This window comes from Pygocentrus nattereri, chromosome 21, assembly GCF_015220715.1.
Source record: "Pygocentrus nattereri isolate fPygNat1 chromosome 21, fPygNat1.pri, whole genome shotgun sequence".
NCBI classification, from domain to species: domain Eukaryota; kingdom Metazoa; phylum Chordata; class Actinopteri; order Characiformes; family Serrasalmidae; genus Pygocentrus; species Pygocentrus nattereri.
The window spans coordinates 17031511-17045706 of record NC_051231.1 but is presented as its reverse complement, the minus strand read 5'-3'; the positions used below and the strand labels follow the sequence as shown (position 1 = coordinate 17045706).

The window sequence follows — 14196 nt, the reverse complement described above, 5'->3', positions numbered from 1 at the left end:
ATCATGGGTTGTAATGTCACTAGCTTTGGCTTGTTATTGAAGGAAGGGTTGTTTGAGCTCTGAAAGGGCGAGCTGAACTGAATCGGAGCCTCAATTTTAAGTTTTAACTTTTATAGAAGACTGCAATCACAATTACATTGTGTACTTGTTAACACATCTGTTACTGTTTTACTGTATGGTATCTACAATGCATTTATACAAAACATTGACATTGTTCAGAGGCCTCAGATGTTACATTGTAACTGCACATTTAGTAAAGTAGTTTCAAAAAGGAAATTAACACATAGAATGACACTTGGAAATAGTGTTTTGCAATGTTTTAATTGCTGAAACAGGAAATGTCTGTATAAAGGGATGTTCCCAGTTTGACTGTTTAATGTAATATGTGATGTTTTTGAAGCAGAAGTTTCTATAATGGCCGAATAATAGAGCAACACATTCAGTGCCACTCTTTAGGCTGAAAGGTTGACTGTACATGCTGGAGACTAGGCTTTTTCTTAATTGACAGTGTCCTTTATCAAGCAGTGGGGAACCTGCAGTGCCTTCCAGTCCTTCAGAGAAGGCCTAATGATTCCTGTGACATAATAATAAAAAAAAAAACATGTCTGTAATTTTTAAAGTTAACTTTTGTTAGGTAGTATCATGCTTGTTGAGTTTTAGTTAGAAACAAAGGGTTTTTTGAACAGTCCAATGGAAAATTGTCCAGTGGAGAATATGCCACTGCAAACTGGAAGCTGACTTTAAATTGTGAAGAGAATGCCTTGACATCTTGATCCATACATTGTAAACATATTATTTTTGCTTATTTGCATTCAACAAGCAGCTCCTCTGTCTCAGCAGTTCACTGCATACATGCCTCTTCTCCTTTTTTCTCCACTCTTTTACTTTTCTTGCTGACTGTTGCCTGTGTTTATTGTGTTACATCGCTGACCATTTTTGAGTTGTAAAAATCAAAAATTTCTTAAAATATCTCTCTCCAAATGTTGAATAGTTTGTTTCTGCTCTCACATTACCAGATCATTCATTTTGTCAGTCACTTTTGATTAAGCCTTTTACCTGGTAATTCTGTGCAGCTTGTGAAAATATGTTGAAATTAGCAAATCAGGATAAAAATCTTGTTGTGTAGGCCTAGATTAAGTAGATACACTTCAATTTGCTAGGACTTCAGGAGCTGAACTGAAGATGTAACATGTCAGATTAACCACTAAGATTATTAGTGGAATTAAATCTGTAAATACAAATTTTGTTGTAACATTGCTGTGAGGATTTGTATACATTCAGCCACAAGAGCATTTGTTGGGTCAGGTACTACTGTTCGATGATTAATTCTGGCAGACAAAAGCCATGGCAACTCATCCCATAGGTACTGGATGGAACGCCATCACTCCAGAGAACACAGTTCCATTGCTCACAGCCCAATTCTCGGGGTCTTTATACTCCTCTAACCTAGGTTTAGCATTAGGTGTGGTGATCTTTATACATAGACTATATTGCCAAAAGTGTTCACTCACCCATCCAAATCATTGAATTCAGGTGATCCAATCACTTCCATTGCCACAGGTGTATAAAACCAAGCACCTAGGCATGCAGACTGCTTCTGCAAACTTTTGTGAAAGAATGGGTCGTTACTTGTGCAGAAAGCCCAGTCGTGAAATTTCCTCGTCAGTCCTGACCTCAAATGTAAAATGACAGAGCAGGGTCAGCAGATGCTGAGGCGCATAGTGCAGAGGTCGCCAACTTTCTGCTGAGTCAATCACTACAGACCTCCAAACCTCATGTGGCCTTCAGATTAGCTCAAGAACAGCATAGAGAGCTCCATGGAATGGGTTTCCATGGCCGAGCAGCTGCATCTAAGCCTTACATCACCAAGCGCAATGCAAAGTGTTCCAGTGAAAGTAACTCTTAATGCTTCAACAGACCAAGACGTTTTGGATAATTTCATGCTCCCAACTTTCTGGGAACAGTTTGGGGCTGGCCTGTTCCTGTTCCAACATGAATGCGCACCAGTGCGCAAAGCAAGGTCCATAAAGACATGGATGATCAAGTTTGGTGTGGAAGAACTTGAGTGGCCTGCTTAGAGTCCTGACCTCAAACCGATAGAACACCTTTGGGATGCATTAGAGTGGAGACAGTGAGCAAACCTTCTCATCCAACATCAGTGTTTGACCTCACAAATGCGCTTCTGAAAGAATGGTCAAAGATTCCCATAAACACATTCCTAAACCTTGTGGAAAGCCTTCCCAAAAGAGTTGGGTGGGTCGACATCATATTAAATCCTATGAATTAAGAATGGGATGTCACTCAAGCTCATATGTATGTGAAGGCAGATGAGCAAATACTTTTGGAAATATAGTGAATGTGCAGCTTCTCCAGAGCAAGCCGTAGTATTAGCAGTGCTTTTCTATAAACATTATACTCCTATGTATGTCAGTAATGGGTGAACCTTAAAGTAGCTGAATTCAGTACGGGAGATATTGTGTATTTAAAATGCATATGTATACATCGATATCATTATTCTCCAGGATGTTCAGAACAAATATGCTAATAATTGCCCTAGCTTTAAGTTATCTGTTGAAACTGCTTTTTTTGTAGGCCTTGGATTGTGACCGGATGGTGTTGCAGAAAATGAAGAAAGCTGCCAAAGCTAAGCATGCCTCAGGTCAAGGTAAACTCACTCCTGCAGAATAATAACTTCTAATGGATTGAATTGTGCCTCATTTCAAATAGCTACTCAGACAACATGAAACAGCATCAAGGAAACTGCAACCATTACCAAGACAGGACCAGGCAACTACTTCCACCCTTTTAGGAACCAGCCTGTTTTTTTAAAGGATTTGTTCCAAAATGTATTATAGACCACTTTCAAGACTTTTCTTTTCTTTCATGATCACATGGTAATGGAATTCATACACACAGGAAATAGCAATGCTATATTATGAAGAATTCCACCTTTATTAGTGTAATAAAATATGTTTTCCAATATATATCAGCTGTTATTATTTTGAAAATTTTGCTATATCCAGACTTGTTACAAATAGATATACAGCATTTTCTATGTCACTGGATGCTTTTCTTTTGGAGTCAGTTTTGTTGGATGACCACTCCTGGGAAGGGTAGCAGTGGTGTTAAATTTCTGCCTGACAGTGGATCAGTGAAGTCTACACTCATCAGAAATTGTTTTGGAATCTCTTCTAGCTTAATGACCATTGCTTCAACAGCTGCCCAGTGACTGTTTTAAGTGAAGTTTTCTTTTCTTTTCTAAACATGCTGAAATTATTGTTGGTGATAGCTGTCCATGTGACACAGATGCAGCAGATAGAGATCAGTTGAAAAATCTGGACTGTAACAAATGGTTTTACTCCTGTCATGTCTGAATGAATGTGATTTGACACTATATCATGTTTGTTAAGTAAAAAATATGCACTGTTGTAAACATCCCTGTAGACCACATAACACATCTGGAGCTGTACATCAACTCCATGGAAAAGCTGGCTGTAAATTTCCGGAATAACGGAGAGCAGGAGGTGGCCTCTGCATTTAATAAGTTTGCTGAGTTTTCCAAAGAGCTGTTGACGCCAGTGAAGAACTTGGTGAGTCGCTGTGGATGAAGAGCAGTTTAGAGGACTACTTTACTACTTTTCTTACTTTACCAAATACAGTAGATCAGCCAAGACATGTTTGATGTGTGTTACTTATTACTTCTGGAAGCTCCAGTGCAAAATGACAGAAACAAATGTTAGACACCGAATGTGTCTTGGCTGATGGACTACATTTAAGTTGAGAGGGAAATTTTTCAACTAATTATTCCTTCCTAGTTATGTTAGTAACACATTTTAGTTAGTTTAGTTATCTACAGACACAAACTACAAAAAAATATAAAATTACACCATGCTTTGCTAATCCTGGTGATAACAGGGACCTCTAAATATTAAGTTCCTTTTATTGAGACATTGGCTGTGTTATAACGATGCCTTACATTTCACCATCTTCCTTCCTGCAGTTAAAGAGCATGCTGCACAACATCAACTTCTTCCTGGACTCGCTGGTAAAAGGGGATTTGAAAGAGGTTAAAGGTGTAAGTTTATGAATTGAAGTCACATGCAATGATTGTCTTTGGTGTCTTTCCAAAGTGTCACATGTCTGTTATTGTGTGTGGTTTTATGGGTTGTGTGTAAAGGTCAGTGTGTCTGAAAGAAAGACAGCACCATACTTTATTTTTAATGTAAATCAGTGAAAACAGACTTTTTTCCCAATTAATTATGGGCTATTTCTTTTGGTCCATTTTAAAATTTCCTTTATTTATCCCATTTTCAAATTGTGTCAAAAACTGAAAAATGACAAAAAATTGATATACAAGGTTTTCTTCTGACAACAGTGATACATATGTAGATATGTAATAGGTCATTTTAGCAGCAACGACATGTATTTGATGTATTTCAAGGCATATTGCAATCGCAGTATCATCACAGTACTTTAAGCTAAAATCACATTTCTATCAATCGATTGAGCAGTTTTGAGTAATATTACTGTAACTTTACATGACTAAAATCTCACTTTCTTGCTCTTTTATATCCCCCACAGGACCTGAAGAAGCCGTTTGATAAAGCATGGAGGGATTATGAGAATAAATTGTGAGTGCTTGTTCTTCTGCTGGTTTATTTAAATTTTATTGTGTTAATTCTGTGTAAAACTGCTGACTGTCACTGTCCTACAAAATTGTTCCCCGGATAATAAATTTAAAGATGACTGTGGGCCCAGGGAGAGTATTTAGATTTATTAGACAAGAGTATCATTGGACAAGTTTGCCAAACAAGGCAAAGGAAAAGAAAACATTTGCCTTTCCCTAAGGAGCAGAAAAGGAGGCTGTTAAAGGAAAAAAAAGAGTTTTTCTTGTGTCCTTTATACAGCAACTGAGCTATAGGCTCAAACTAATCCTTTTTAAAATTGAAATTGTACACTGTGCCTTCATCTACAATGATGACAACTGAGGGTCTAGTTTGTTATGTCCACTTACCTCAGGGGTGTCAAACCCAGTAAAGCCACTACAGTCCCCAGCACGTACATTGCGTTACAGTGCATGCTGGGGACTGTAGTGCAGCGTGTTGTGAAATGGGCTAATAATAATTGAAAATTAAAATGCTTTTGCAGGCTGGATAAGATCAGAGGCCTGATCTGGCCTTTAACACATGGGACCTACCTTGTAACTACACCTACTGGCAATTTCATCAGAAACACCAAACATATACCTTGTAGGGTTATAGTTATAGACTAGTAGTTCAACTGTTGCTCCACAGTTTATCAGCATTCTCTACCTCATACATCAATGGAAAGGGACCACCATAAGGACACACTACTGGTCAGGTATAACTTGAGGGGTGGATCATTCTTAGCACAGAAGGCACCCTGACATGGCAGCAGCATGATAGTTTGTGTGGTGCTGCTACGAGTGTGTCAGGCACTGTGACACAGGCAGTGTGTCACTTCTGTTGAACTATCGCGCAGCACTGAAATCCATGAAGGACCATATAACCTCTGGATGCCAGGTTGCACACATTTTCTGTCAGCAAAACAGGCTGAACTGGTAAATCTGAATGCACAACACAATATTACGGCATGAATTACAAAAGTGCTACAAAAAAAAACATAAAATGCATCCAAAATATTATAACACAAAATACTTTTTCATGAGGAGAACGAATGAAAAATAATTGTTCATAAACAGAACATAAGTGCAAGGCTACAATTATATAAGTGCACGGCTGCAATTATATTATTTTAAGCCGTGAGTTTATGTTGTTTTATTCAATTGATGAAATGTGATGATTGATAATGGACTGTCACATCAGTCAGTAAAGCATTGTTTAACTAAAACTATTAACGATAAATAGAAAATTGGAATAATTGTAATTGGAATTTGTTTAATTGTCTTTGTTGAGAGTGGCCAAATGCTTAAGAATACTGTGAGTGGTTCCTGATGGGCAGTGAGCATGTATAGTGTGTAGTCCTTTTGCATTGATGAACGGGCTATAGCCGAGGCTGATTAATTGTCCAGAAACAAATGAGCTACAGTCAGTAAGTAGAAACCTTAGAAATGCATTGCACTGCATGTCCAAAAATATCTAGACACCTTCTAATCTTCTAATTAGTGAATTTGCTACTTTAAGGTGCACCCATTGCTGACAGGTATTCAGGTGCACATGCTCAGCTTGGCTCTCAATAGAAAAGAATTGCCAAATCAATTGAACACACTGAAGCAGTCACAAATGAGCCTAAGAACTCCATGTCGAGTTCCACTGTCTGAAACTAGAGTGATTGAGGTCCATTCAGGACCTTTGAGATGAGTTTGAGTGCTGTTTTTATCCAGAACTAGTTTTTCAATAGTAGTCCATGACCTAAAGCTTGTTGGGGACAGACTCCCTGTTAATACCCTTGATTTCAGAAGAAAGCATGTGAGGTTCTTGTAAGCGCTGTGTGCCTGGACTTCCCTCTTTAGCTTCTTTGTCTGTGATATCTAGTCTTATGATCAGCACACTTACTTCCCATGTAATTTTAAAAGATGAGGAAATATTTCAAATTGAAACTAAAAGACTGAGCTTCCTCTCAAAACTTACTGCTTACCCTGCAGTTTGTGTTCATCAGTTTTGAACAAAGCAGAGTTTAAGGTTGAGATTAAAATCACAGATCTGGTCTGTATTCACTTGAACTTCAGAACAAACCCACATAAAACTAATCCAGCACCAACAGAGCAGTAGATGTACATTTTTACTCCTTTAAATCCACTGTGGTGTCAGATGTGTTGTTGTGTTGTCTCTCTCTAAAGCACTAAGATAGAGAAAGAGAAGCGTGAGTTGGCGAAGCAGTATGGCATGGTGAGAACGGAGGTGAGTGGAGGAGAGATCGCAGAAGAGCTGGAGAAAGAACGCAGGATGTTCCAGCTGCAGATGTGTGAGGTGAGATATCAACTTTATAACACAGTACAGACCACAGCACACGCCCAGCTACACGTTTTTCAATGTCACAACATTGGCTCATACATATGTCCCTTGTGTAGTAGCATATCGCTGCTGTCAGAAGAAAACCTTGTATCTCCAAAATAGTAACTTTACAGGAGAAGGAAAAAACATACTTCACTTTCAATGTAAGTCACTGGAACCAGAATTTTTCCCATGTCATTTTGGGTAATTTCTTTTAGGCCTCTCATCACAACAGCTACTTTCAAATTATGTCAAAAACTGAAAAATGCCAAAAATGGAGATACAAGGTTTTCTTCCGACAGCAATGATATGTAAAATGACGTCTTATATGTGCTATATATATATATATATATATATATATATATATATATATATATTCATATATATATATAGTCATATATGTATATATATATATATGTATATATATATATATATATATATATATATAGTCATGTGAAGAAGTTAATTAAACAAGTGACAACATTTTGTCATCTTTTACACAACTGAAATAAACAGTAGTGCAGTTTTCTTATGTAGAAAAGGTAAGTACACTCCAAAATACATCACTACTTCACACATGTAAAATGAAATCAGGTGCACCTGATCAGGTGCTAGAACACTGTTAAGAGATTATCTTGGAGGAACATGTCTTATTTAAACCTCAGATATCTGGATATAATCTGGATCTAGATGGATCTCAGATATAACCTCAGAAAGAAGACTGTAGATGCCTAGAGTGTGAGAAGGCGTGTAAAAAGATATCTACAATATTTTTTGCTAAAAAACTTTTGCTAATGGAGGAAATGCCCCTCTTAAGGATATGCATTTACTGTTAAACAAGACTTTTTTATAGCACAAAAAGAAAATCCACTGCTGGAACAAGAAGCCCCCCCATACCTTGGAAAAGTAGGCCCCCTTGTGAATCTTGCATGAATTTGTCATATGTGTTTACAGAATGTCAAATCTTTTTAAATGAATTTATTATCTTTGTACAGTTTTTTTTTTAAACTCTCATTAATAACAAGAACAAGAGGAATGTAAACAAAGTCATAACATTCAAGATTGTACGTTTTTTTGCGCTTAATATTTAATTGTTGCAGATGATTATTAGACATTATTATTATAGATCATTAAAACAGATCAGATAACTCTGCTGAGCTGAAACTCACATACAAACTAACACCTCCAGTAAGATGACTAAAAATGTTGCCTAATTCTTGCTATTTTTGGGGCAAGATACTATACTGTGCCTGGAGGGGATCCCAAAGTTTCATTTTCAAAGAACAAAAATCATTTTAAAATCAAATATATTACTCTATCCTCAGCCCCTTCGTATTCATACATTTGAAATAGTTTTTCTCATACAACTTAAAAAAGCACAAATCACTATTTTCCAATGACAATAAATTATGCAAATGTACCCCAAAAATAAATCCCTGGATTTATTTCATCAGGATGAAATTTCAGAATAAATTAGATCATAGATTTTTAGCAAATATAAAAATTTGGCTACATCATTTGGTCAGGAGTGAAGAAATGTGGAGAGGGGGGCATATTATATATTATTTGTGTCTAAGGAAAAACATGTATCTACAAAATAGTAATGTCACTTATGTTAACAAAAATCAACTTTGGACAACCATGACATGTGAGTACCTGTATGTAGTAATAACATATATCACTTTACAAAGGGCTAAGGCTTCTCTCTGAGTGATGTGTAAAGCTATTTATTTGGACAGCAATTCATTTGTTTGAAAGAACACCAATAGTAGAATACATAAAAGTTAACAATACACTGTGATTTCACATGGAAGATTAAACATTTCCAGAACTCTCCTTGAGGAAGTCAAATCTTTTAAAGACTCTCAATATATTCTGCCTCACACACATGCTGAGCAAATTAGGATTAGGATTTGTCTCATTCAGATAATCTATGTGTGCTGTATTTGTCATTTGTCTGTATATGCAAATTGTATGTTCATTAATTCACTTGAATTGAAGAGAATGTCAGTCTGCAGGGAACGTAAAGACTGGTCTTGTATTTTAAATTCTTAAGGTAATGCTTTTAACTGGAGTGGCTCAGAATTTAACTTGAGATGGATTTCTACCTCTTTTTCCTTTTCAAACAGTACCTCATCAAAGTGAATGAAATAAAAACCAAGAAAGGTGTGGACCTGCTGCAGAATCTCATCAAGCACTACCACTCTCAGTGCAAGTAAGATGCATAATGCCTTCCATTTTTATTCTTTTGTAGAGATTAGGGATCCACAGATTCTGGAGTCATTCCAATTTGGAATTAATGTGTTTACATAAATCAGTAAAGTTGATAAGATGAAATGAAAATTTAAAATATCTCTTTTTTGTGCTGTTTTCATGTACAATTTCCAAAAAAGTTGGAACACTGTGCAAAATGTAAATAAAACAAAATGCAATTACAATTATTAGTAATACAGTAATACAAAAATATTAGTAGTACAATTAGTACAAAGACAACATCTCAAATGTTAAAACTGAGAAGTGTTTAAAAAATATAACAACATGTTTCAAAAAAGTTGGGACGGGGGCAACAAAAGGCTGGTAACATTGTGTGATGGCCATTAACATGATTGGGTATAAAAAGAGCATCACAGAGAGGCTGAATCTTTCAGAAGTGAAGATGAGGAGGAGTTCACCACTCTGTGAAAGACTGTGTCAGCAAATAGTGCAGCAATTCAAGAACTCAAGAATTTTTCATCATAAATAGTAAAGGGATTTCATCATCTTCGATACAATATATCATTAAAAGATTCAGACAGTCAGGAGAAATCTCTGCATGCAAGGGACAAGGCCACAAAACGTATTTGCTGGCCATGAGCTTTGGGCCCTCAGATGGCACTGCTTTAAAAACAGACTTGATTCTGTAGTAGAAATCCCTGCATGGGCACTTAATTCCTCTTTAAGGCTACATTCACATTATAAACCTCATATAACTCTCAGTTCTGATTTTTTGCTCAGATCCTATCTTTTTAACTTAATGGTTCACATTTGTATATGTAAGTGGCTCAAATCTGTCATTAATGTGAAAGAATCTCTGCCCTGAAATGACCCTCTTGTGCACATTCTATTCATTATTCTAATCAGTTACTTGAAATCTAAGCATCACTACAATAGTAATTAATTTTTAAAATTTTCATTTATGATATTACCATTTATTCCTCATCCATACTCTCCATTCTCTTGATTAGTACCTTGTGCTTCCACTCACTAGCTGCTTAATGGTAAACTCCTATCTTTTGCTTCTGCACATGAGGCACTTTATTAGAAACCCTTTTGTGCTTCCACTCATTGGCCACTTTATTAGAAACCCCTACATTGTGCTTCCCACACTGGCCATTTTATTAGCCTCTTTCTGCAGGCCCTACTAGTAGCCAAGAGAATGAAAATCGTATAACCAAATATAAATATTGTTGTCCATAACTCTGTTATCAGATCAGAGCTTCTAGTGAGCAATGAGGGGTAAAAGAGGAGGAGAACCCACTCCTGTGAACTCACCAACAAAACCAAAAATCAGTATGCTTTTGGTTTTATAGACCATACACATTTCCATCAAAATTCTATTAAAGTTATTGAAGAAAAACAATGCATAGTATAACCAAGGAACCTCCTCTAAAACATGAGAGATGTTGCATTTTGTAACTCCTGTGAAAGTGGGGAGGAAATCCCTGCCATGTGCTCCTCTCATTGTCCACTTCATTAGAGACCATTTTCTGGTCAATGAATAAGTTTTATCTTATAGATTTACTATATAGATGTACATTCACAGCCCATCTGTCCAAAATATCCACCTCCCACAAATATCCAGCCAAGAGTGGCTGTGTGCTTAGAAATTGACCACTAGAGATGCAAATTTGTGCCTCAACAGAGGGGCTACAGTCTCTAACAGTACATCAACAAGGTGGAGCCTCAAGGGAGGGGCTTCTAATAAAGTGTCTGGGGAGTATAGGCCTGTATTTGTATTGAAATAGTAAATAGTAGCATGTCCTGCAGTCCAGGTTTTGCATGAACAGCAATATTATAACAGTAATGACACCTGTGTTGTGTTCAGTGGCTGCGCTGCTGGAGAGATTTAGAGTGCCTTGTGTGTGGGCGTGTGATCGATGCTTTGAGCATTGTGTATGCATGTGGTTCTCTACTTTCTCCCATACACGTTCAAGGCCTTTGTGCTGCATTGTACTTCATTTGGAATGAGAGAACAGAGAGAAGGAAAGGGGGTGATAAAGAGGGAGGCTACAGCATTAACAATAAATCAGTGGTGCTGACAGTGATGAGGAAGGTATTCAAAAAAAGTAATCCATTAAAAGTAACTAATTACTTATCTCAAAATGTAAATGAAATACTTTACTCATTACTTCCTGCAGGGATGCAAATTTGATCTGACAGGTTGCGGGGGACCAACATTAAGAGGCTAAGATAGCAACAGATGTTGATCCAAAATACAATGTGTCCTTCAGCGTTAAAGGTGCACATGCCACGCCATGCCATGCCTGACATGTTGCGTTTGGAATTAATGTGTTTACATAAATTAGTAAAGTTGATAAGATGAAATGAAAATTTAAAATATCTCTTTTTTGTGCTGTTTTCACGTACAATTTCCAAAAAAGTTGGAACGCTGTGCAAAATGTGAATAAAACAAAATGCATTTAGGTGCAAAGTTAAACCCTGTATTTCTTTGAAAATAGTACAAAGGCAACATCTCAAATGTTAAAACTGAGAAATGTTATTGTTATTTAAAAAATATATGCCCATTATGAATTTGATGCCAACAACACATTTCAAAAAAGGGGGCAACAAAAGGCTGGTAAAGTTGTGTGATGGTCATTAACATGATTGGGTATAAAAAGAGCATCACAGAGAGGCTGAATCTTTCAGAAGTGAAGATGAGGAGGAGTTCATCACTCTGTGAAAGACTGTGTCAGCAAATAGTGCAGCAATTCAAGAACTCAAGAATTTCTCATCATAAATAGTAAAGGGATTTCATCATCTTCGATACAATATATCATTAAAAGATTCAGACAGTCAGGAGAAATCTCTGCATGCAAGGGACAAGGCCACAAAACGTATTTGCTGGCCATGAGCTTTGGGCCCTCAGATGGCACTGCTTTAAAAACAGACTTGATTCTGTAGTAGAAATCCCTGCATGGGCACTTAATTCCTCTTTAAGGCTACATTCACATTATAAACCTCATATAACTCTCAGTTCTGATTTTTTGCTCAGATCCTATCTTTTTAACTTAATGGTTCACATTTGTATATGTAAGTGGCTCAAATCTGTCATTAATGTGAAAGAATCTCTGCCCTGAAATGACCCTCTTGTGCACATTCTATTCATTATTCTAATCAGTTACTTGAAATCTAAGCATCACTACAATAGTAAATAATTTTTTAAATTTTCATTTATGATATTACCATTTATTCCTCATCCATACTCTCCATTCTCTTCGATGCAAAATATCATTAAAAGATTCAGACAGTCAGGAGAAATCTCTGCATGCAAGGGACAAGGCCACAAAACAGTATTTGCTGGCCATGAGCTTTGGGCCCTCAGATGGCACTGCTTTAAAAACAGACTTGATTCTGTAGTAGAAATCCCTGCATGGGCATGGGAAACTGTATGTGTAACACTTCTGAAAAAACACGTCTATGAAAACACTTAATTGCTGCCTCCACAAACGCAAGGTAAGACTCTAAAACGCATAGAAAAAACAATATAATAACAGGACCCAGAAATGCTACCACCTTCTCTGGGGCTGAGCTTATTTAAAATGGATTGAAGGGAGAAGTGTCCTGTGGTCCGACGAATCAACATTTGAATCAACAGTTTAAAAAGCACTTTTTGTTTTCGTATCAATACCATTGTGCAACCTCTACTAGCACTACATAAAATTAGCAAATTTCATTCATAAAACTCAGTAGACATAGTTACCATATTTATATGATACATTAGTCTTTATATTTATAAACAATGTCTTTATATTTATAAACAATTATCTAACATTACATAAGTGGCTTATTGTGTAAATAGATAATAATCACAATGTTTTTACAAATAAAAGATTCTGTTAGGCTGCCTGCTTCACTAAGTATTTTATAAGTGTGCACAGTTCTAACCAACGGGATATAAGCTTCCATTACTACATTAGCCTCTGGCTAATTATGCTCCAGTACAAAACTAAAGAATTTAAGACACCAAATATGTCTAGCCTGATTGATTGCATTTGGGGTAAAGGGGGAAATTGTGAATGATTTTGTCGAACTATGGTTTAAATAATTTTTATTTATCAGTTTCTTTCAGGAATGTCTGGCTGCCACTGAGAAGCTGAAGCAGTACATTGATGCTCTAACTGGAGGACTCAGCGCTGTGAGTGTTTTTGACACTGATGAAAATCTCTCTGCAAGTGCCCATGCAGCTCAAATCACAATCAGCCTACCGTTTACAGGCCAAGCAATCAGCAGCAAAAGCAGCAGAAGAAAGTGTGGTGGAACATTTACATATACTTTTACATTTGTAATATCAGATGCTCTGTGTCATAAATGGTATCCAGAGCATGTTACAGAAGAGCGTTCTTGTCTCCTTTAAAACTTATGCTTATTCTAATGTAAGTAGATTGGAGGCTAAATATACCATCAAGCTCAGGTACTGGCAGCTTCCAAATAGTGCTCATAGCGAAATACTTAGACCTCATTTACACATATCTGGAGTTTTTCTTTGCATTCGGACTTCTGTCAACATGAGTATTACATTTTAGATCATTGCAAAAGGTGCTTTTTGAAAACGCTCTCTAGATTTTTGGAAACTATTTTTTTTTCATGGGCAAACTCAGCTTTTTGAAAATCTCATTAACGTCTCTGTCTGAAATACAGCCAATGATTGGGTTGATTCTGTGATGACTGAGTTGACTTGAGGCTTGAAAGCTGAACTGTTTTGCTGTTTAGCTTAGTTTTTTTTAATACATAGTGCATAGGTGCAGAATCTTCTAGATTCAGTTATTTGAAAAGGTGTGGGAATCTAATATTTAATATAAAAATAAATATTAAAAATGCCTTAGTAATTCTAAAGATATGGTATGGTGATCATTAACCAAAATTTAAAATTAATAATTTCTTAACCACAATTCAAAAACTCTGCTTCTCTGACTGATCAGGACCATGTAGATGTGGTGTAGCCATGGCAATTTAACCAACC

The 14196-nt window shown here is 36.6% G+C and overlaps 1 protein-coding gene across 4 annotated transcripts in view; it reads left to right on the top strand.

Moving 5' to 3' along the window:
• Window positions 1–14196, top strand: part of unm_sa1614 (un-named sa1614) — an 85328-nt gene that overhangs the window by 22578 nt on the left and 48554 nt on the right. For all 4 annotated transcript variants that reach the window (XM_017692845.2, XM_017692844.2, XM_037532538.1 and 1 more), the window contains exons 2-8: window positions 2593–2665; window positions 3445–3590; window positions 4001–4075; window positions 4582–4631; window positions 6821–6950; window positions 9104–9189; window positions 13296–13371. In XM_017692845.2, coding sequence (XP_017548334.1) covers window positions 2593–2665; window positions 3445–3590; window positions 4001–4075; window positions 4582–4631; window positions 6821–6950; window positions 9104–9189; window positions 13296–13371 — 636 coding nt within the window. The remainder of the gene's footprint in view (window positions 1–2592; window positions 2666–3444; window positions 3591–4000; window positions 4076–4581; window positions 4632–6820; window positions 6951–9103; window positions 9190–13295; window positions 13372–14196) is intronic.